The sequence below is a fragment of the Vicia villosa genome, linkage group LG4 (assembly GCF_029867415.1).
Source record: "Vicia villosa cultivar HV-30 ecotype Madison, WI linkage group LG4, Vvil1.0, whole genome shotgun sequence".
Classification (NCBI taxonomy): Eukaryota; Viridiplantae; Streptophyta; class Magnoliopsida; order Fabales; family Fabaceae; genus Vicia; species Vicia villosa.
The window spans coordinates 167,741,841-167,767,130 of NC_081183.1; the positions used below are offsets into that span (position 1 = coordinate 167,741,841).

Consider the following 25,290-nt stretch of genomic DNA (forward strand, 5'->3'; position numbering starts at 1 on the left):
CTCAGCATTCACTTTTCACCCGATGTAAAACTTCATCCAATATAAAACCTTAATTCAATTGACACGCTAATAAGTTGATATATAAATAAATTAGACAGTAACTACATAGGTGAGTTTTTTCAATACTTCACATAATTCAGTACATAATTTATTGCTATTACAATCACCATCGAATGTAACTTTAACCTAATGAAACTATCTGTAACAATTTTTTATTTATTTTTCTAACCTGATGTTTTACACATTATATTTATATTGCATGCATTAACAAAATTTGGATTTCTCTTTTGACTCCTCACCCTTTAACAGTTGGCACAGCTACTTTTCATACTATTGTTACCCATCAGAAATCAATGCACCGCTTCACTTGTAATAGTCAAATTGAATGTAGTAATATGATTTAATTAAAAAATATTTTCTGCCAAATTTAGTAACACCGTCAAAATGTGTTCATGATAAAAGCTTAGAACTCTGGCAATTCAATAGATTCCCCTGATCTGATGAACAAGTCATACCAAAAATTCATTCCATCATCATCATTATCAAAGGAGTTTGAATTTGAACTATAACCATAGCCCTCTTGGTTTTGGAAATTCTCCAATGAATTATTAGAAGTGTATTGTTGATTTGGTAGTTGAGTATTTGATGGCATGGTGGAACTAATTTCATCATCAGTTTTTGTTTCTGACCAAAAGCTTTCATCAATTTCAAGCATTGTCACTAGTGAGTCTTCAGGGTCTTCACAATTCATGATATTGTCAATATTTTTTCCTTTTGATGAAAAATCAGTAGAAAAAGTGCCATTTGATGATGTAGTTTCCATTTCAAGCAAATTATTAGGAGCATTAGAAGGCTCATATGATTGAGTTAAAGTGCTTGAATTGGAATCAGATCTTTTGATTTTTGTTCTTGAAACTCTTCTTTTGACATTTGAATTTGATTGGTTATTGGTTTTCAATAGTCTCTTCTTCAAATGTGTGTGCCATACATTTTTGATTTCATTGTCTGTTCTTCCAGGTAACTTTGCTGCTATTGCTGACCACCTGAAAACAAAAACCAAATAATTTGATCAAAAAATTTGATACTTGGTTACTTATAGTTTAGAAAACAACAAATTTTGATGGGTTATTCATCGATGGATTGCATGCATAGTAAATAAATTGAATATTGGCAAAACAAACAGAGACCCTATTTAACTCTGGTTTTACTGTCTATGAGTCACGCTCTCAAAGACGACCCTGTTTATATACCTGTTCCCCAGCAAGTGATGCATCTGAATGATGGTTTCTTCTTCTTCATTTGTAAAGTTTCCTCTCTTAATATCAGGTCTTAAATAGTTAATCCATCTCAATCTACAACTCTTACCACATCTTAATAAACCTGCAAATTTTACAACAGAAACTAAAACTAAATAAAAAACACAGAAAAGGAAGTAGAATATATATGTAAATAATGATCAAGATTAAGAAATACATACCTGCATGTTTTGGAAGTGCACGCCAATTACTGTGTCCATGTTTTTGGATGTAAGATGTGAGGATTTTATCTTCCTCTAAGCTCCATGGACCCTTCTTCAATCCCTTCTTCTCACAACAAGGTGCCCTAACCATTTTCAAATTATTTTATACAAGAAGAAGCTATTTAGAAACAAGATTGTTCAACTATGTTTCTCAAGCCTATATATATTTATATATACACACTTGGATATATTCTGCACACCAGTATTCAAGATTGGCAAATTGAATTGTCTGCGACAATAATAGTTTTTATTTTTCATATACATATCACTTGGGCATTTTATGTCAGCTTCTTGGAAATAATGTATATGTGTAGTATTTCTATGGAAAATGTTTTATTTATTCATTTTAAGTGGAATTTGGAGTTAGGGATTCTGTTATAAGTCAGAAAATGGGGTTGAACATTCTCATATACGTTAAAAATAAAAACAAAAAACATTCTAAATAGACAGCATTTAGGAAGATAAGAAAAGAACATGGTATGTTACCCATCACATGTGACAGTTTTGTGCTGGTTCGGCAGTGTCTTTATGTGTATTAAAAGTCTCAAACGGTGGGAAAAGGTCTTCATGTTTATAAATTAAAATTTTATTGATATTTTAAAGTTTGATTACATCTGTATTCTTAAATATTACTATGATGTGATTTTGATTAACCTCATTTTTTAAATCAATTTTAATCTTTAATTCAATATTATGCTTTGTGTAAGCTTGTATAAACAATTTTTTTTTAATAAGCAATGGAATTAATAGGAATTAATAGGAGTATAAGAGATATCCCGACTGAAAATACAACTCGGAAAACTTCTACTCCTCGAAACAAAAGAGAGGTAGAATATTTCACACATAAAAGTTCCAAGAGTCCACTAGGGTGTAATAAGAGCATAGTCACTTCCAAGAGTTAAGCATAATCTCCGAAATACATTCGGTAAAGCTAAACGAAGCGTTTCTAAAGATAATCGCATTGCGCCTATTCCAAATACACCACGAAGTTGATAACAAAATGACCTCTATCGTAAATCTATGGTGTAAAGGCTTCACCTTTTCTATAGCAAAAAAGAGATCCTCGAACTCTTCCAACATGAGTACTTCGCCGTAAATCTATCGCTGATTAGAGAACTATCTAAACAAATCCTTCTCTCTCTCCGTCTCTCTCTTACATTACTTGTAAATTGTGAAACCATTAATTGTGCAATTGATACATAGAGATAATTTCTTTGTCTAATACCGCAAACTGTTTTTGTTGAGTGATTACAATCTACGTAATTGTAGTATGTTTCTCATATAAACAAAAGAAAATTTCTTTACCAACCTCCCAACCTTCTAGTTCACCTCTGGTGAAAAATCCAAACTACCCCTGACTTCGGAAATGAACTTCCGAAATGCAAGAAAAAGGTGTTTTCGGAGATGCATCTCCGAAAGCGCCTTTTTTTTTTAAAAAAATTTGACTTATTTCGGAAGTTCATTTCCGAAAACAGCATTTCGGAAGTTCATTTCCGAAATACTGCGCGTTTTGCAGATTAAGCAAAACGGCCCCCTCCCCCAAATCATTTACCCTAATCTTCTTCAAACTCAACCCCAAAGAGATTTTTGTGCAAACCAGTTCCAAGCTACCTCAAAGGCTCCATCTAGTTGCTCTATTACATTCTAAAGTCCTCCAATCTATTCAATAGGTAAGCATTTTGATTTTAAGATCTATGATTAAAATGTATATTAGGGTGTTTACAAATAGCAAAAAATGTATTAGGTTAGGTTTATACTGATATTTAGGATGTTTAGAATGTGTATACATAGGTTTGAATTTTGATTTTGGGGTCTGCCATTGAAGGTTGCAGAAAAGCTCTGCACAGGGGTGTTTCGGAAGTTCATTTCCGAAAACACCTCCATCCCAGTTTCGGAAATGAACTTCCGAACTGTATCAGAAGTGCAATTTTTTTTGTTTTTTCATTTGTCTCGCATATTAATCGATTTCAATTTCGATTGTTTACAGGAACATGACAGGCAACCAGCCAGCACGCATCAGACAGGGCAGGGAGTCCCAGACTGCGTCGGCTAGACGCGAGCGGGCGGCGGCGCAGCTGGCGTCGACACGCGGGCGGGGCCGGGGACGCCGTGTGCGCGTTACACAGGACTTGGTGGAGAGTTCATCTCCTTCAGGCTATAGGAGTAGGCTGGCTCGGGTATCTTCTTCCCGCCAGCGAGAGGAGGAGGATGATGATGAGGAGGAGGAGGAGGTCATACCGGATGTTGACCCTCCAGTCGGGGAGGAGGAGGAGCAGGAGGAGCAGGAGGTGGATAGCTATCCGGGAGGGCCTTTTGACACTTCCCTGCTGATTCACTACCAGGATCACGTCGCTCGGCGGATCTGGGAGGGAGAGGTATTTTTTTTAACTTAGCCGTTTATTTGTCACCATTTTTTATAATTTTACCGTTTATTTCTCGCTTATTTGTTTTTTTTTTTGTAACAGGAGAGAGAGCCATTGAAAATGGTGAACCACTCCAGGAAGATTTTCGGTCTGTTTAAACCAGCAGCTCAGTGGTTTAACGACCATGTGCGAGGTTCAGGGCTTAGCGGGCTCTGCATGACCGGGTACACCACCATCAGCACCGGCATGCAGGGGGCATTTGTGGAGCGCTGGCACAAGGAGACGTCATCTTTCCACCTGCCGGTTGGGGAGATGACGGTCACCTTGCATGACGTCCAGTGTCTTCTCCACCTGCCTATTAGGGGGCCGCTGTTGACCCACTCCAAGATCCAGAGGGTGGAGGCCATTGAGTGGATGACGCTCTATCTGGGCATGGAGGAGGAGGTTGCTCACTTTGAGTGCGCCACGACTTGTGGGCCTCATGTCCGGTTCACTACACTGAAGATCTATTTTGAGTTCCACCTGGACGCGGCGGCCGAGGCCGAGCAGGAGGATAACGACCTGTTCACACAGTATCACCGCGACTGCGCTCTCCGGTGCTGGTACATGCATGTGGTAGGCGCTGCATGCTTTGTGGACAAGAGCGCCAGGTACGTCGACGTGACCTACCTCCGCTATTTCATGGACCTGGATACCGTTCACCAGTGGAACTGGGGGGCAGCTACTCTGGCATATCTCTACCAGAAGCTGAATGAGGCCTCCAACTGGAGGACGAGGCAGCTGGTCGGATCCTGCACTCTGCTTACGGTACGTTTGATTTTAACACATTCTCGTATTTATTTATTTATTTATGTTTCGTATTTAATTTTAATACATTATCTTGTTTCTGTTTCAGAGCTGGATCATCTCCTACTTCTCCCGCATCCACGGCTTCCACATCGATCCTGAGTATGTGGACCCCATGCCCAGGGCCGCCAGATACGTTCTCCAGAGGGGGAACGATGCGGTGGGACCATACCGCCTGTACCTGGACCGCACGATGCACGACGACGTCACCTGGAGGCCGTTCGCCGACTACGCTCAGGTTGTCCCCTTCGACGGGGTTGCTCTATATTCAGGCTGGTTGGCATGCGGGACCGGCATCATGGTTCGGTATCTCCCGGAGCGGTGCATGCGTCAGTTCGGATTCGTGCAGATCATACCCAGGTCACCCTTCGAGGCTGCTCCTGACACAGTGACCAGAGTGCAGCTCACTGCCATATGGGAGCATTGGGAGGATCATGTGGTACCGGAGGAGTACCGTCGCATGCGGGTCACCCAGGACTGGCACAGTGTGGAGGGGTACGTCACATGGTTCTACCGGGTGTCCCATCCTCTCTTGAGACCCGACGTTCCCGGCGCTCCTAGGCCAGCACACGAGGAGATCCTGGAGAACCAGCAGGCCGAGGATGATCACGCCATTGATCTCATGCCGATCTGTCAGCGGATATCGATGATTGGGCGGGACGCGTTGGATCGAGGTATCGTGGAGCGGGGCGGTCCGGAGGCAGTCGCGGTGATGGAGATGATCGTCCTTGATGCGGACCGTGCGGCGACATACAGGCGGCAGAGGAGGGCCCAGGGCGAGAGGGTTAGGCACACCCAGTAGTGGTCGGGTTTATTTATTTTTTGTTTTCGGATTGTATCTTTAGCACACTATTTTTATTTGTTTCGGTTTGTATATATTATTTTCATCGGATTAGTATTTTTTTTTTGTTTATTTATCATATTAGTGTTTTCAGTCTATCTATTGTTTATTTTATTTGCCGGTAACGTTTAATTAAAATGCGGTTGCGTTTAAGAAAAAACATAAAAAAAAACACAGTTTCTGCATAATTCGGAAATGAACTTCCGAATTCACCCCCCATGAGGTGTTTTCGGATGTTCATCTCCGAACGCACCCCCCATGAGGTGTTTTCGGAGATGAACTTCCGAATTCACCCCCCATGAGGTGTTTTCGGATGTTCATCTCCGAACGCACCCCCCATGAGGTGTTTTCGGAGATGAACTTCCGAAGCAAGGAAATTTTTTTTAAAAAAAAAAGCGCTTCGGAAGTTCATTTCCGAAGCAGGGGTAGTTTGGGAATTTCGCTGGGGGTGACCCCCCATAGGGAGGTGGGTAAAGAAATTTTCTAAACAAAATCAAAGAAAAATCTGACTTGAATTGATTGCACACCAAGTGTTCGACAAATTGCTTAAGTCAATTTTTGTTTGTTATTATATTGAAAATCAATTACTAATGTGTGGCTTTATTCAAATATTACTGTTAAAAATATATTGATAATGGTTCGAGATAGATGATTGTCGATCCGAAATTGTTTCCACTAGCTAATAGTCAAACATTCACTATAAAAAATATGTACTGCATTTTAATTTCTTGTTTTTTAAATAAATCTTACATTGTTTTTATTATTATAAATAAATATACTAAATATTCTTTAAATATATTTTACTTATTGTTCTTTAAATAAATAATATTCTGTTTCAACATAAATATATATATTTTTAGAGTATATACTTCTTTTTTTTAGTAATACTGTTAATAACATCAATAAATATATACTTTTTTAATACTGTTTATAATATCAGTAAATATAATTTTTTGTTAATAAAAAAGTGAAAAATATTGTATACTGTATTTTAATTAAATATAATATATCAAAATTATATATTTATAACAATATATGTTGTTGTATTTTAAATACATATTACAATAATATTTTTTTTAAAAATTAAATAAACTGTTATATATATACTACTCAAAGGAACACCAAATAAATATACCTATAAACATATTAAATCTGTCAGATAAACATAATAGATAAATAAAAATTTCACAAATTTCATAGTGTGTACCTGATAAATAATTTTCTGTAAATATCCAAGCTTTCTTCCAAGATCTTGTCTTATATGAATCAATTGCTATATCAAAAATAAAAAAGAAAACAAAAATTAAAATATACATAGATCAGTAAGTAAAATCAACACAATTTTAAATAACATTTTGCGTGCAAATATATAATATTGTTGAGAAGTTGAGAGGAAGAACATGATTTTTTTTTTTGGAGAAATTAGGTTTTGAAACAGAGAAATTATGAGAGAAGGGTTTTGAAATTGAAGTATTTAATGAAGAAGATATATACTGATGGTCTGTTGCCGTACATTGGTAATGCAGAAAGGGGCGATGGGGCACCCCTCGGAAAAGTAACGGTCAAAACTCGCGTAGGGCTGCCCCTAAAAAAGCTGAATGTTGAAATTGGTAATTGCACATGCACTCTACCAACAGCAGTGATAAAACCAAAGCCGTCCCTTTTGCGTGGGGACACCCCTCGCTAAAAGCAGTATGTCAGTTTGCTTAGGGACACCCTTCACTAATTTCTGCGTTTTCTGACTACTGAAGAGACATCTTGGTGCCACTTTTATTTGCTTGGGGATCCCCCTCGCAATGCATTTTTTCAAAAATAAAATTTCCCTCTTCTTCTATTTGTGAGGGGTAACCCCCTCTGTGTTAATTTTGTTTTTTTTTTTCAATTTGTGTGTTGCGAGGGGCTTTACCCCAAGCAACGTCATTTTATTTGTGTGGGGTTTTACCCCTGACTAATTCCCCTGACTATTTAGAGGATTTCTTGTAGTGATTTTCAAAGCATAATTTTAAATAAGAAAATTTTATTTGCAATCTATTCACCCTCCTCTAGATCGTAGTCTATCGTCTAACAAGTGGTATCACGAAAATCGGTTTATCTTGTGCTTTAAAATCACTTATTAGATAATGGATTCCAAACCTAAAGCGAAGTATAATAGAGCGCCTATTTTTAATGGCAAAACTATGGTTATTGGAAAGATTGTACGTGTATCCATGTTAATTCCGTTGATAGGAATGTATGGAAATCCGTCCAAAATGGTCCATTTGAAATTATCATGACTAATGCGGATGATGTTGTTTTACCTAAACCAGAAGCACAATGAAACGTGGAAGATCAGAAAAAGTGGTCGTATGATTGGAAAGCAAGGAATGTTTTCATATTCTCTTTAGGAGTTGATGAATCTTATCGTGTTTCTCTTTGTACAACTGCTAAAGTTATATGGGACTGATTGCAAGTTGTCCATGAGGGTACTAATGAAGTCAAATAAGCTAGAATCAATACCTTAAATCAAGAGTTTGAACTCTTTCATATGAAGCATGATGAAACCATTGCCGATATGTAAAAGAGGTTCACTCATCTTGTAAACCATTTGAATGCACTTGGCAAGCCCGTGTCCAATGGAATTTCTACTAACAAAGTTATAAGATGTCTTAATAGAGAACAACAACATAAAGTTACCACAATCAAGGAAGCTAATCATCTATTGATATTGGACATCACTATTTTGTTTGGAAAGCTTGAATAACTTGAATAAGAGCTTATTTGCTTAAAGTTTTTTTTAAAAAAATATGAATTTGAATGATGAAGAATAACAACTAATAACACTTCAGTTAGTTAGTTAGATATAAGACAGTTAAGTTAGTTAGGGTTTCCTCTAGAAGCTTCTCTAACTAACTTTGTATATATACTTGACACTATCTCTTTCCATTAATAAGATGAGTGTTATTCTATTAACTTCTTCTTCAATTTCTATTGCATACTCTTACTATCTTCTTCTTCATTTGACATTAATCATCTTTGGTATTCATCAATGGTGGTTGATAATATGGTATCATCGTCTTCGATCCCTTTCTTCTTGCTTCCGCCATTACTTCTTTGATTCTGCAACTCTTTCCCTACCATCTTCTTCTTGTTCTTTCTTAATTCTTGATGCCTCCGCGTGTTGATCACACTGCTCAGATCACCAATGGTGATGTTGACTCTGTTTATTATGTTCATCCAAGTGAAGGACCACACTCTATCAACATCTCACCTCAACTCAATGGATCTAATCACATTTCTTGGTCAAGATCGACGGAGCGTGCCCTAGGTGCCAAGAACAAGATCGCATTCATCAATGGTTCAAATCGAGTTCCAAACGTTTCTGATCTCAATCATTCTGCATGGGAACGGTGTAATTGTCTTGTGCACTCATGGATTATGAACTCGGTGAATCCTCCTATTGCTCAAACCACAGTGTTCTTGGAAAACGCTCTTGATGTGTGGAATGATCTCAAGGAACGTTTTGCCAAAACCGATCGCGTTCGTGTATCCAATTTACGTGCTGAAATCAACAATCTCAAGCAAGGTTCTAAGTCTGTTCTTGATTACTTCACTGAGTTACGTGGATTATGGGAGGAACTCAATTCCCGTCGACCTATCCCTAGTTGCACTTGTCCTCAACAATGCAGATGCGAATCTATGAGGAGTGCTCGTGAATTTCTTCTCGAGGATCAAATCATTCAATTCCTAACAGATTTGAATGACAAGTTTTCTGTAATTAAAAAAAGAAAATGAAATTGATGAACATTTAGTCTCTAATTTCATCTCTAAAAACTTTAATAACCGATTTATTGGATTAGAAGATGAAGGTGACGAGAAGTTGAAGAATATTTAGTATATAATTTTGTCACTAAAAATTTCAGTGACCAATTTTTTAAATTTAGATGATGAACATGATGAAAATTTTGTCTATAACTTTGTCACTAAATATTTTAGTTTCGAATTTTCTAGGTTTACAAGATAAACATGTGCCACTAAATATTTTATTGACAGAATTTATAAATTTTGAACAGTTTTTTATTATATTTTAATTTTATAATTTTTTATATTCAAATTTTATGATTTTTTAGTTTTTAAAAATTATTTTTAATTTTAATTGTTTAAAACAAAATAATAAATCTAACTTAATTTAATTAATATAAATTGACATGTGGAAATTATATCGAATATAAAAAAATTATAAAAAATTCAATGTGTCAATGTCATGTACATAATCTTTATATCACAAAGAAAACCTGTATATAGATGATGGATCGAATATTACCTCTGAACGAAATAATTAACAAGAGCACAAAGACAATAACCTAATATTATAATAAACTTTGAAAAAATAATTAACAAGAAGTCAAGAACATTGTTCAGTGTAGTAGCTATGCAAGTGCTTTATTTTCTCCAAAGTCACAAGTTTGAATCACACAGTTCACATATTTTGAACTACACATGCTCCTAGGTGAATGAATCGACGAGTTTTCATGGGTTTCTTAAGTTTGAATCTATGATACGACCGGGCCGAATAAACTATAAAGGTTTGGTTTTCAGGTTTTTCTTACAAAAGCAAATATAGAACAAAACGAAGAACAAAGGAAGACAAGTAAGGATTTTAAAACACCAATTATTATTTATTGCCTAGGGAAGGAAAACTCTAATTTCCTTTAATATATTAGACACTTGTTAGAACGGTATAAATGAGTCCTATTCATCGGGCCGATCCATGACCCTGACCGGTCAAGCTAGCTTCGGCCTCCTTCATTAAAAAAAATTTATAAAATAATTTTAGTTAATTTTGAAGAAAAATATTGAACTAAAATATAATTACATAAGTGATGTTTCAAATAAAAAAGAAAAGTCAAAGAGTATGAAAATATATTTTAAAAATAATTTGATCAAAGAAAATATAAGTATTGGATATAATATTCAGATACTCTTATTTTACATAGATGTTTTTTGTGATATATATATATATATATATATATATATATATATATATATATATATATTTTAAACATCACTTAATTAATTTTATGATTACTCTCTACTTATGTTATGTAGTTTTTTTTTTATTATAATTTTTTTTTATAAATTTGAAATTATAATATTGAATTAAGAACTAAATTGGTCTATCGGGCTGACCCATCAAACCATATGACCTATTAGAAACTGGACATAATTTATTTTCACAGTCCATGAAATAATCGGGCCAATCCATTTCAATTCATTTATTTGTTTGGACCCACTGAACCAAAGCAGAATAGGTCGAATCGACCCATTTGACATCTCTAACAATGATACACAAAAATGTAAAAAAATTAAATGTTTATATGAATCAATTTATATTAGTGAAATAAAATAATAAAGAGTTTCACAAATTACAAATTTTATGAATTTAATTGAAATACACTGACGGTGTAAAGAAGTTTTACACCGTCAGTGAACCACACCCGTTAATTTGTTAGAATTGTTTGACTTTTATTTTAACTTTATTAAAAATAATATAATTGAGTGGTTGTGATGCATTGCTAGTGTAAATTAAAAAGTTTTACATTGACCGTGCATAGCAATTAAACTCAATTTTTATTATGTAAGTGAGTTTCCTTTTATATTTTCTTCACTTGTTTAATACTCTTAATTATAATTTTGGTTCTTCTTATTTTATTTCATTTACAAAACTAATTTTTTTATCTTAAATTTAAATAATTTTGATCCATCTCTATTATTTTTGCATTTAAAATTAATATCTTGTCTATTTTTAAATCATGTATCATTTACAATAAGTCATCATATAGAGATATTTGTAGAACTTTAAGTATAACAAATATAGGATACAAAATATTAAAAAATAAAATGTCGTTAATTTTCAGTATAAGAGTGCGTGAAGATGCACTGTCAGTGTATAATAATTTTACACGTACAACCAACAAAAACTTTTACAATTGCCATGTCATTTCAATATTTTAATAATAAAATTGGAATTTATCGTGATGCATGTCCCTTATTGGTTGACAGTGTAAACATATTTTACACTATCCGTGCATTTCCTATTTTCTCAAAAAAAAAAAAAATTAACAAATAAAAATACAAATTCTATTTCATTTAAAAAAATAAATATACCATCATTTTCCAATATAAAATTGTGAATATTGGATCAAGATTGCTGAATTTAAAATATAAAATTAATTTTGTGAATATGATATAATAAGATAAACAAATAATTTAAAAAAATTTAGTTGTTTATTTTATTTAATATAGTATCTGTTCTGGACTGACCTAATAGTTAGGCATGACCTGATCCAATTCTACATCCAGAACAACCAAATACCCTTAACCTAATCAGCTAAGGGAAAAGGAAGCCCCTTTTCCTCCTGCCCCTCTGTCGAGGACACGCCTCCATCTGGACCGAGGACAGCATACCATCACCGTCCTCGGCCAGATCTACCTCTGTGCCAGTAATAAGACTTATGCTCTGCTCCACCATCGGAAAGAAGGGGCCCTCTGCTTGTTGTGTGTAACACCCTTCTAATACCCCGCATAAATAATAAACAATAATCAGAGTAAACATGAAAAAGGGCATTACAACTTCCAAGTAATTAAACAATAATACTCATGTCATGCCATAAAAGAGAACGTCAACCAAATTTATTCAGATCATCATGTTTAACACAGCGGAATTATCTTAAACATCTGAATAACAAACAGCCAAGTCACAGACTTAAAACATCAACATAAAGATCCATCCAAAATAAAGAGAGTTTAACAAATAACTCTAAACGACGCCCCCAGTGTTACACGACCAGAGCATGACACGGACCCAACTGACTCTAACGAACTACTTGACGAGCTAATCCTCACCAAGTACGAGAGCTACTCCTCAATCTGAAAAATAACAACAGTAAGGGTGAGTCTCATTCACATTTAACTAATGTTATAAGATATAGATAATAAAATATCATTTCACATGCCATTCACCCAATCACAGTCATGATCAGATTCAAACCATACAATCAGTAAGCAAACAAACGAATTAACACATATTATAACATTGGACAATCTTCCATTCATGTTATAATAGCAAAACAGCCTAATGAAATGCAACTACATGCATGTGGTACCAAAATCTGGGATTACCCAACTCACCGACCCACCATCGTCAAGGATACGGTAACACCCACTCACTAATTCCACACAATGGGAATTAGCTACCACTGATCCACCATCGTCAAGGACCAGCCACATAATGATTATGAATGCATGCATCAACCACAACATGCTCATCACCCACATAAATCGATCAATGTCATAATCATTAATAAAACACGCATTTCACGCCAACAATACATGTATAATAAACACCAGTTATAACCACAACATCATACAGGTAAAACATTCATTAGGGTACCTATAAACATATCCCATCACAACCAAATAAGATCGAGTATTAAAAATAATTCAAGCCACAACTCAAAACACCATTTGAGTATATAAATTATTAGATTAGCTTCACTGTACTCGAAACGGCACCAAAATCCGGTTTACGGTTTAAAAGTTACACATTTTTAAACTTTTCAAAACGGTCTGTCGCAACAACTAACAGCACGCGGCGCCACACACATTCGCGGCGCGGAACGAATCAGAACAACGCCTTCGCGGTGCAAACAAGGTTTCGCGGCGCGGAACGAGAAGGAACTACGCCTTCGCGGCGCGGTCATATGCTCGCGGCGCGTACTGAACACAACAAAACTTCCTGGCCTTCTGCCAAGCAGTTCGCGGCGCCAACCCCTGGACGCGGCGCGAACTGGCGATTTCCAGAACTCCAAATAGCAGAAAACAGCCTGCGATTTCGTCCCTCTTTCACCGAATCACTACCAAACCAATCTCATTCCAACCAGATTTCGCATACAGTGAAATAACACATATTATAACGCATTTATAATACATTCAACCATCCAATTATCACCATACATGATCAATACAATTATTATAATTCAATTCTCCCAAGACCTAACATTTCTACAACCTAAGCATAACCCAATTGATCCGAATAACACGATCAAATTCTATCGTACTACCTATTATCCCATAATAGAAGATAAACGGAAGAGTCCCCCCTTACCTGAAGGTTGATTCTTCGCTCTTCCTCGGGTCGCACTTCTCCGCTCCTCTTCTCTTTTCACGTTCAGACTTCTTTTCCCAAAATGCTGTAACCCTACCCTCTCTATTCCACAACTCCTCCTATTTTATTAAAATTGAAATAAAATTGTTTTAATTAGTAATAGGGCCTACCAATGCACCCCCTTCCTTACTAACCACAACTCAAGCCCAATTGTTTAATTCCTCATAATCTTCCATAATTCCAAATAATTCCCCATAATTCAATTAAATTAATTAAATTAAATCATGAAAATAAATGGAGTGTTACATTGTGCACTTTTGCCGCCCAGAAGTAACCCTCTGTCCGACCAACGATTAGTTTCAGGCAGCCTCCCAGGATTCCTAAATACACTCTTAGATTCTTGGCGGTCACGTGTTTTAGGCATAAATCCATGATCCAACCCAAAACGTGGACCAATGACCAAGTGTTAGGGACAATATAAAAACCCTCTCTTTTGAGAGGGTCAAGTAACACAATTTCAAACCCTTGAAACACAAAAATGTATCTGTGCTCCTACTTACTTGATCGTCAGAGTACCTTGCAGGTACACTACTCCTCCTCATCACCATCATTGTGCAAGACGTCCCTGACCCACATCTGGTTCTCATCAACCAATAAAATCAGTGGCGTGTTTGTGGGAAAATTTACCATCCCCGTCTTTCTCATCCTTTGCGATCAAAGACCAGAGCAACCTTTAAGAATCGTATCATGGCCAGTCATGACGATTAAAATGTTCATGCTACAGTTATCTCTCCCAAGCGCAAATCCGACCTCGGCTTCACAACCCTTTCTTGGAGGACGCGGTCCCTCGAAAAATGGATGGTGGCAACACATCTCATTCCTTGGACGATGCTCGTGACCTTGGCGTCCTCAACGCAAACAATGATAATAACAAGAATATCCCGAAGAGTGTGCCAAAATCCTCTCAATAGATCCATATGCCGACCAACACCGACCCCATTCTGGCAGTCTTGTTCGAAGCTATCAACAAGACAAACTCTCTGATCCTCCAGCAAAATGAGAGGATTGGGGCATTAGAAGGAATACACCAGTCAGGATCTCCCTTGCGGAGACACTGAAGGCGGTCCCAAAGTTCCTCTCCGCAGCAAAGAGAATACCGTTCAAACCGAGGGGAGCCAAAGGTCCCAACAGTTAAGATGCGCGACCGCAACTCTCCTTGCCAGAATCAGCTATCCCCGACCTCCAAGAAAAGTAAATAAAATCCCCGAGCAGAGACTGTAACGCCCATTTATTTTTATTCAATTATTTAATTAATTGTTTGTGAATTATTTGTGGTTTAATTGTGAAATTGTGTTAATTGGAGGGGTGTATGTCTAAAAGCGTAGAAACATGAGGGTGTGGCTAGACATTAGAGGTTATGATATTTTATTAGAAGTTGATTAATAATAATAATAGAATAAATGATTATATAATTAGTTGGGCCTATATTGTGTTAGCCTGAGAAATAGTGGGGTGTTGTTGTTAAGCCCATTAGTGAGATAGAAATTAGTAAGGGGTTAACTAAAAATAAGAGATAAAAGGAGAATTGGGAAGAAAAGTTAGAGAACGTGAAACGAGAAGTAATCGTAGAAGAGGAGAAGGGGCAGAAAGATGCTAGAGCATGGAATTCATTGTAAGAGTAAGGAATCACCAATTCAAGATAAGAGTGGGGTTCTAACTCTATAAGGTTGGATATGATGATTAGTAGATATGAATGGGGTTTTGGTTCTATATTGATATTCTTAGGTTTTGAATTGGAATTTCATAGAATTGATGATTGATGTATGTTTGATGACAATTTCGTGTTGCTATGTGTTGTATATGTGTTGTATTGCTTTTAATTCATGAAATTTAGTCTTGTTGTTGTTTTTTGCAAAATTCGTGTTTTGACCGTAAATTCACTGTCGAAAGTGACATCGTAGAATTGCATTTTTATGATCCCAATAGATGTTATATGAATAGAGGAACATGAATATATGATTCTTTCGTAAAATCAGACTGTCTATGATGGATTTTTGGAAGGAAAAATGGCTAGGACAGTAGCGAACCCGTAGCAGAATAAAAGATGTTTTGAAGATTATGTTGTTTTGATCAGTTCATCCGAATGAAATGTGTTATGTATCCGTTAATAATTGTGAGAAAATATTTATGTTTTTGAAGAATGTGGCATCCTAGTTTTGTGACGAATACTTTAAATGAAATTTTGCACTCTGATTTTATTATTATTCGTCGGGGTAAATTAGGGAGTTACATTAGTGGTATTAGAGCAGGTTGGTTTGTCCGGCCAAGTTGTCGAGTCAGTAGTGTTGTTTGACAATCGAGTATTGTCAACTTAGTTTTCTAACTGTTGTTTGTTGTTGGTGTGAAACAGAAGATGGCTGGAAGAAGCAATGTTGCAATTGTTGCTGCCTTGGAAGCGATGACTCAGGTTATGCAGAATCAGCCTAACGCTGGTGCGAATGATGAAGTATACATTGATGATTTTATTTTTTGTTCTATTAATTCCACTATTTGTAAAAAGTTTTCTAAGAAAATGCAGGCTGAGTTTGAGATGAGCATGATAGGAGAGTTGAAGTCCTTCTTTGAAATTCAAATCGATCAATCGATTATGCAATTTTTAAGAAAATTGTAAAACCTAAGCATATGATTTTAAGCAAAATATAAAAGTGATAGGGAAAGAGATAAAGTACGCCAAATTTATAGTAGTTTAACATGTTTGTTTTAATTTTGTGCCTATTCCACTCTCCTATAATTTTCCATTAAAATTTTGTAGTATTCAACTATGATTTGACAATTTTTTTAGAGACTTTAAATACAATCATAATATTCAAGATAATTCTTAAAATTAAAGAATCTTCTATTTGAATCTTCTCATCGAATGTATACAATGTCTGAAATTGATCTTTGTAAGATGTTCACTTGATGTTGACTTTGACCTTCCAGATTCAAGAACTATATTCCAAACGTCCTTTTGCAACAAATTTTCCTAAGTCCTACTTATTCCTTATCTGAGCTTTAACTTTCTGAAGGCCATAGAAACTCTAGTTATGTGCATAGAACCTTCCTCGTAGTTCTAATTAATCAATTTGGGAGAAATCAAACTCCTTCTTTTTTCACAACTAGATTGTCAATCTCAGCTAAAACCACACAAAGATGTCAACCTGATATTTCTAAACCTTTACAAAAAGTTAATAACAAAATCTCCTCACATCCAAGGTTGAAAAGATAAACCAAACGACAATGGTATAAGCTAGAGGTTGTAGATGAAGAGAAATTTTAGCTGCAATATAAACAAAACTCAATGCTTTTTGAAAGTTTGAGAGAAAAGTGTGTTGTATGTTCTAAATCATAGATTGTTATGAGAGGGATTTTGAAACTGATTTGTGAAGAAGAGTCTCTTCTTAGCCTTGGCTATGGTTTTAATGATGACAAATACATCAAAAAAATAAGAAAAAGAGAAACCCAACAATGAACAACATTGAATGATAAAGATGTAAGACAACAATCGATCATGACAAGGTGGCAAAGATCAATATTTAATAATGATAAGATTGTCTTTATCTTTGATATAACATCATTCATCTTATATATTACTTAAAAGCTTAAAAATATGATTTAAACTTAAGCTAAAATATTTTCAAAGTTAACACATAAAAACCCATGGAAGCATTGCCTTAAGAAAGTTGATTTTATTGTAGAAAGCAAAGTTGTATCCGAGGACAACATTACTGTATCAGAATACAAGTGTTGGAAGCAAAATTGCATTCAAATACAACATTAGTGTATATGAATACATGTGTCTAGGTTTCAAAAATATAAATAATGCAGGTGTTGTATCCAAATAAAAGTATATTGTACCCTAATACAACCTGAACCAATGTGTTTTTATATGAACCAGAATAATTGTTTTGATTGGCTATGCATCATGGAATTTTTTGAAAGATATGCAATCATTTAGAGAGGGTTTTAGAAGTTTATATAAAGCATCATACACTAGAAATGAATTACCAACTTTAAAAATAAGATTTATAAAAATCAATTATCATTTTCAAAGTGTTCTTCCTTTTTCAATGGTAAGGAGATTATGTGAACTTTCACAAACCTGAACAAGTTTCATGAAATAAAATAGATTCTGAGCAATTAAAAGATATAATTCGAATTGTAGTATTGAGAAAATAAAGTCTATAATCTCAAGATTGGATTTGAGATTCAACAGCTTACTACATTCTTCATTTCTCAACAAAGTTTAAGTATTTGTACTTTTCTTCGTATTGTGTTGATAAAAGGTGTTTGTAAATAGAAATTGGGGTACTTTTTGGTTTTTTGAATATCATCATAGTGTTTGGTGATTTTTGAAAAGGTTCTTTAAGATGGGGAGATTTAGTGTCCACCATAGGCTTGTGTGTGTGTGTGTGTATGAGTTATAAAGTTTTAAAGAAGTCATGGTGTGAGACTTGTACAGGGATCTAAACAAAGTGGATAATCCTCTAAGGAAGGGGGGACTAGAAGTATCCTTGGTTGATAAGGTAAATTAGTATAATTCCCTTTATGCATTTATATTCTGCATTTTACATTCATCTTAAAGTAGTATTCAATAATTTGCTTACGGTAAAAGTATAAGTCAAGAAGCATTGTGCAAAATTGGAAAAAAAATCTAGTATGAAATGGTAGGGTATTGTTCTTATTCATGATATTTTTAGGAGTAAAAGTCTAAAACTGCAAAAGATAGGGGGAGATATACAAGTTTGGGGGGGGGGGTGTGTTTCTAGTTGCTGCACATATTGCAAGATTCTGAAATATTAAAGAAACTCGTTAATGATAAATAAAATTTTAAAAGATGTTTGTCATCATTAAAAAGAGGGAGATTGTGAAAAAGAGTATCTCCTTGATCTTGGCTAGAATTTTGTTAACGATAAATACATCTATAAAAAAAGAAAAATAGAAACTCAACAATGATCAACAATGAACGATAAAGATGTAAGACAACAATCGATCATGACAAAGTGTCAAAGATAAACATTGAGCAAAGTTAAGATTGTCTTTATTTTTTATATATCATCATTAATCTTATATATCATTTAAAATCTCATAAAATATCTTTCATACTTAAGCTAATTTTTTTCCAAATTTAACACAAAAGTAGGCATGGCAACGGGGCGGGTCGGGGACGGTTATTACCTCCCTCAAACCCAAACCCGAATCCCCAAACAATTCTCGTTCCCCTCCCTAAACCCGAACGGGGATGAAGAATTAAAACTCAAAGCCGACCCAAACGGGTCGGATTGGGTTCGGGTATCCCCGGCCCACCACCATCCTTTAGTGAAATCAATTTTTTTAATAGAAATACTTATATTTTTCCAAAATCAAATTACATTATAAATAATAAAATAAAACAATTTCAAAAAATTTCATACATACATTTCAAATATTTTAAATAATAAATACAAATCAAAATGTTAAAACATTGACCATATATTTAATATGCTAAATTATCAAAAACAAATAAATTATAAAAAATAAATAATAATGTACATAATGAATTAAACGAGGCAGGTTCGGGGTGGGTACTAATGTTCCAATTATCCGATTCGTCCCCATATTTTATAATCGGGGAAAACCAAAACTCGAACCCAAACCTAGTCAAAGTGGATTTTCACCGTCAACTTCGAGGCGGGTTCGAGTGGGTACCCGCGGGTACGAATTTTGTTGCCATGTCTACTAAAAAGTTGTTTTTTATGCTAAAAGCAAAGTTTTGTTCGAATTCAATTTTATTGTATCCAAATACAAGTGCTGTAAGCAAAGTTGTATTCGAATACATCTTTAGGGTCAGTTTGGTTGGGAGTAGATGGAGGGGAGGGAAAGAGAGGAGATATTTATAAATATATGTGTTTGGTTCATTTTTTATAAGGGGGGATCAAAATCCCTCCTAGACTCACTTTTTGCTCCCCTCCAAATTGGGAGGATTTGGATTTTGGAGGGGAGAGAAGATTCATTAATTCGAATTTTATTATTTTTCCTATTTTATCCTCAATTATTTTTTTAATTCCAATATTGTCCTTATTGAATTATTAAAGACTATTTTTTTTGTGTTATTTTACGTTTCATTTTTATTATATTGTGCGGTTGATATTTGTGCGTTGCTGCTCTTAGGAGAATTTTTTTAATTTTATTTTGTTGAATTTTCTTTTTTAAAATTATGTTGTTTTTTTATAATAATAACATACTTATATCAGTTCTTATTTATAATATATAATAGTAATAAGATTTCTTTATTATACTATTATTAATAATAATAATATGCAAAAATATAGTATGTTTATGTTATAAATAAAGATTTTAAGTCTAATATTATTTGTCCAATTTTTTTTAATATTTTAATACTATTTTATCTATTTTTAATTATAGAAATTGTTTTAGTGGGTTAGATGAATCATCAAGATCAGATAATGGTTTGATTTGCGTTGAAGATCTATAGTTCAACTAATGTGTGTTGTTGTTTACTGTTATAGTATCGTTTATGAATGAACAAGTTTTTATTTGGTGAGATTAACTCAATACTATTGTTATTTAAAATTATTTTTACTAAGTACAAATAACAATATTTATAAGGATAAAAAAGTAATTTGATTTTAAAATCTCTCCCCTTGTGAACCAAACATACATGTTGTTAAAAATCCCTCCTCTCCCCTCCCCTTCTTTGAACCAAACATATATTTAATTAAATTGCCTCCCCTCCCTTCCCTTCCCCTCCCCTCCCTTCCCCTCTATTAAATTCCCTGCTCTCCCCTCCCATCCGTTGAACCAAACAGACCCTTAGTGTATCTAAATACATGTGTTCAATTTTCAAAAATATAAATGTTGCAAGTGTTGTATATATAGAGCATCATACACTAAAAAAATAAACTATCAACTTTCAAAATCATGTTTCTAAGAATCGAATATTATTTTCAAAGTGTTCTTCATTTTTCAATGGTTTGAAATGATGTGAACTTCCATAAACCAGAAAATTTTTCATAAACCAAAATAGATAATGAGAAATTAAATGATATACTTTGAATTGTGGTACTGATAAAATAAAGTCTATAATCTCAAGATTGGATTTGACATTTAATAGCCTACTATGTTCTCCATTGAATATTTCTCAACGAAGTTTAAGTATTTTTACTTTTCATCATAGAGTGTTGATGAAAGGTGTTTGTAAATAAAAATTGATGTATTTTTTGGTTTTTTTAGGATCATCATAATGTTCGGTGATTGTTGAAAATTTATTTGAACCGGGAAGATTCAAAGTCCACCATAGAGTTTAATGTTTGTGTATATGTTAAAAGGTTGTAAAGAAATCTTTGTGTGAGCCTTTTACAAGGATCTAAACATAGTGAATAATCCTATAAGGAGTAGAGGACTGGATGTATGACTGGTTGATAAGGAAAACTAGTAAAAATCTTCGATGTTCTTTACGTTATTCTTTTAAAGTTTGCACTTTACATTCATATTAAAGTGACATTAATTTTCTTATAGTAAAATTATAAGTCAAGAAAAATTACGCAAAATCGAAAAAAATTTGGTATAAAATGGTAGGGTATTATTCTTGTTCTTGTTCATGATAGTTTTAGAAGGAGAAAAAGTATAAATTTTCAAAATATATGGGGAGATTTGCAAGATATGCAGAGTTTCTAGTTGATGCATGTATTGCTAGAATCATAAATATTAAAGTAACTCGCTGATGATCAAGAAAATTTGAAAAGATGTTTGTCATCATCAAAAAGGGTGAGATTATGAAGAATGGCCTTTCGTTGACCTTGGATAAGGTTTTGATGACGACAAACACATCAACAAAAGAAGAAAAAGAGAAAGTCAACAATGATCAACAATGAACGATAAAGATGTAAGACAACTATATGTCAATAACAAAGTGGCAAATATCAACATTGAACTAAGTTAATACTGTCTTTATCTTTGATATATCATCATTCATCTTATATATCACTTTAAAGTCTAGAAAATATTATTCAAACTTAAGCTAAAATATTTTCAAAGTTAACGCATTAAACCCTATGAAAGTCTTACCTTAAAAAGCTATTTTTAGTGTTGAAAGCAAGTTGTGTCTGAATACAACATTACGTATCTGAATACAAGTGGTGGAAGCAAAGTTGTAATCGAATACAACGTTATTGTATCCAAATACATGTGTCTAATTTTAAAAAATGTAAACATTGCAAGTGTTGTATCTGAATGCAGGTATGGGAAATGCTTCATGAAACTTTTTCAAAGATATGCAATCATTCATAATTTTTTTAGAAGTGTATATAAAGCATCTTACACTACAAAACGAATTACCAACTTTCAAAATCAAATATAATTATCAAACTTTTCTTCATTTTTTAACGGTTTGAAATTATGCGAACTTTTATAAACCTAAAAAATTTCATAAACCAAAATTGATTATGAGAAAATAAAGTATATATTTTCAAGATTGAATTTGACATTCAATAGCCTACCACATTCTTCGTTTCTCAAAGAAGTTCAACTATTTGTACTTTTCAACATAATGTGTTGATGAAAGGTGTTTGTAAATAAAAAGTGGTGTAAATTCTGATTTTTGTGAGGATTATCATAGTGTTTATGATTGTTGAAAAGATTCTTTGAGTCGGGTAGATTCAAAATCCGCCATATGGTTTTGTGTTTGTGTAAGTGTTAGAAGGTTTTAAACAAGTTTTGGTGTGATACTTGTTCAAGGATCTAAAAATAGTGGATAGTCCTCTAAGGAGTAGAAAGATTAGATGTACGCATGGTTGATAAGGGGAACTAATATAAATCTACATCGTTCTTTATTTTATGCTTTTAAATTATGCACTTTACATTTATCTTAAAGTAGCATTCTATCATTTGCTTCTGGTAAAATTAAAAGTTAAGAAACGTTGCAAAAAATCGAGAAAAATCTAGCAATCCTAATTTTCCTCCTCTTAGATTGCATCTCACAGTTACATGATTTATATACGTGCTGGAGATAAGACACAAAATGAATGGAAATACCCATTTGATTTTAGTTAATGACAAATGGTATGGGTCGAATCAAGAGAGTGAATGATTTAAATCATGAATTAAAAACTAAAAAAAAATCTTCTATGATTCGAGACATTAATTCAAGTCTGACAAATCTATTATTCAAATCAGAAATACATAACCAAAATAAAAAACATGTATCTAATATTTTATTCGAGTCAAGTCATTTTTGTGATTCAAAGACCTCCATGATTTGAGTCGGGCTTTTCTATGATTCAAATCAGAAATATAGAGGCAAAATCCTATCTTTTAGATTCAATTTTTTATTCGAGTCACCGTTTTCATGATTTGAATAAGAAATACATAATCAATTTCTGATTTTCACATTCAACTTGTGATTCAAGTCACCTATATCCTTGATTCAAATCACACTTCTAAAATGAAGTGCTTATTTGAATCGAGACGTGACAAGATTTGGATCATGCTTTAATGTTCTTGATCCCAAACTCCGACTAATTGACTAGAATCATATTGTGTTGACTTTAAGAAAATAGTTCAATTTATACGTGCGTAAAAATGATTTAGTACTCAACCCTAAAATGTGCAGCTATGTGAGAAGACTCAAATACGAAAAACAAATTATAAAAGACTAGATTGACAAGTAATAAACCATAAACTAGTACAAATTTTAGGAGGCCGAGCAACTTCAACAATTGTCCGAGAGAAGGGTCTAAGAACTTTTAGACCCAAACACTAACTATAAAATATAATGAATGAGAGAAAAAAAATACACATTATTCTAAATTCTAAACTTCATACATGCATCAAGTTATTAAGTTGAACGTAAGAATATTTATCATCTAAGATCCTCACAACCTATTGAAGATTAAGATTATTTTAGATCAGACCTTATTGTAAGTTGTAATTAATAATTCAGTAAGTTACAAGAAGAAAAAAAAAGTTTGGCTAAGAGCTAATATTTTGCACAGTATAGTGTATTTTATAAAAAAATGTTGGTATTTCCCTTTTAGCTCCACATCATATTACATCATATTATTAGAACTCTGGCAATTCTGTTGATTCCCCTGATCTAATGAACAAGTCATACCAAAAATCCATGCCATCATCATCATCAAAAGAATTTTGAAAATTTTCCAATGAATTATTAAAAGGGTGTTGTTGATTTGGTAATTCAGTATTTGATGTCATGGTGGAACTAATTTCATCATCAGTTACTGTCTCTGACCAAAAGCTTTCATCAATTTCAAGCATTGTCACTAGTGAGTCTTCAGGGTCTTCACAATTTATGATACTGTCAATACTTTTTCCTTGTGATTGTGACGAAAAATCACTAGAAGAAGTGCCATTTGATGATGTAGTTTCAATTTCAAGGAAATAATTAGGACCATTAGAAGGTTCATATGATTGAGTTAAAGTGCTTAAATTGGAATTAGAATGAGGTGTTTCAATTTTTGGTTTTGATACACTTTTTGTGGTACTTGAATTGTGATGATTATTATTGGTTTTCAATAGTCTCTTCTTCAAATGTGTGTGCCATACATTTTTGATTTCATTGTCTGTTCTACCAGGTAATTTTGCTGCTATTGCTGACCATCTGAAAAAAATAATCAGATTATTTAATTAATGTATGAGATTCGAATTCATGCACTTATTGCTATGTATGTCAAGAATATGTATTATATAATTGCACGTGCTAAAAAATAATGTTGAAAAAGACTATATTGAAAAAGTTGTTGTAAAACCTTTTTTTTATGGCCAGTAGATATAAAACCATATAATTGTAATTAAATGTGAATATAAATTACACAACTTGTTTTTTCCCTTATAAATGCTTAAACCTTGTTAATAACTAAATTATAAGAAAATCGTACTAGGCTTAAATGTACTTTTGGTTGGTTCATGTAAGTTAACGAATTTTTGATTTTCTTTCTTGTAACTCGCTAACAAAAAAAACTTCATATATTGAATCATATAAACCTTCATATAACGACTCAAACAAAAAAAAAAACTTATAGAGACGAAAAATCAAAAAACTCGCTAACTTACATGGACCAAAAGTGCATTTAAACCAATTAATCAATGTATGTACCTGTTTCCCAGCAAGTGATGCATCTGAGTAATGATTTCTTCTTCTTCATTTGTAAAATTTCCTCTCTTAATATCAGGACTTAAATAGTTAATCCATCTCAATCTACAACTCTTACCACATCTTAATAAACCTGCAAAATTTACAACAAAAACTAAATCAAAAACACAGAAAAGGAAGTAGAATATATATGTAAATAATGATCAAGATTAAGAAATATATACCTGCATGTTTTGGAAGGGCACGCCAGTTACTATGTCCATGTTTTTGGATGTAAGATGTGAGGATTTCATCTTCCTCTAAGCTCCATGGACCCTTCTTCAATCCCTTCTTTTCACAACAAGGTGCTCTAACCATTTTCAAATTATTTTATATAAGAAGAAGCTATTCTTGTGCACTCACTACTAGCTGGTTAAGTTACCTCTCTTG

General features: G+C 33.7%; 1 protein-coding gene across 3 annotated transcripts; it reads right to left on the reverse strand.

Moving 5' to 3' along the window:
- Window positions 1–145: 145 nt before the first annotated feature.
- Window positions 146–25,290, reverse strand: LOC131595818 (transcription factor MYB30-like). 3 transcript variants are annotated; one of them, XM_058868300.1, is made up of 3 exons: window positions 25,086–25,290; window positions 24,865–24,994; window positions 146–1,043 (listed from the first exon to the last, which is right to left on the reverse strand). In XM_058868300.1, exons 1-3 carry the CDS (start codon window positions 25,216–25,218, stop codon window positions 464–466), a joined length of 843 nt encoding a protein of 280 aa, XP_058724283.1. In that variant the 5' UTR covers window positions 25,219–25,290; the 3' UTR covers window positions 146–463. The 3 variants fall into 3 exon arrangements, with proteins under 3 accessions (XP_058724283.1, XP_058724282.1, XP_058724284.1); XM_058868299.1 differs by lacking the exons at window positions 24,865–24,994; window positions 25,086–25,290 and adding exons at window positions 1,251–1,380; window positions 1,478–1,866 and having other exon boundaries at window positions 148–1,043; XM_058868301.1 differs by lacking the exon at window positions 146–1,043 and adding an exon at window positions 23,639–24,369.

Excerpts from the sequence above, each read along its gene's own strand:
- LOC131595818 (XM_058868300.1), bottom strand. The coding sequence starts at position 25,218 with ATGGTTAGAGCACCTTGTTGTGAAAAGAAGGGATTGAAGAAGGGTCCA. Across the intron at positions 24,995-25,085 it reads TGCCCTTCCAAAACATGCAG|GTTTATTAAGATGTGGTAAG; the intron begins GTATATATTTCT and ends TAAATTTTGCAG. Across the intron at positions 1,044-24,864 it reads CATCACTTGCTGGGAAACAG|GTGGTCAGCAATAGCAGCAA; the intron begins GTACATACATTG and ends TTTTGTTTTCAG.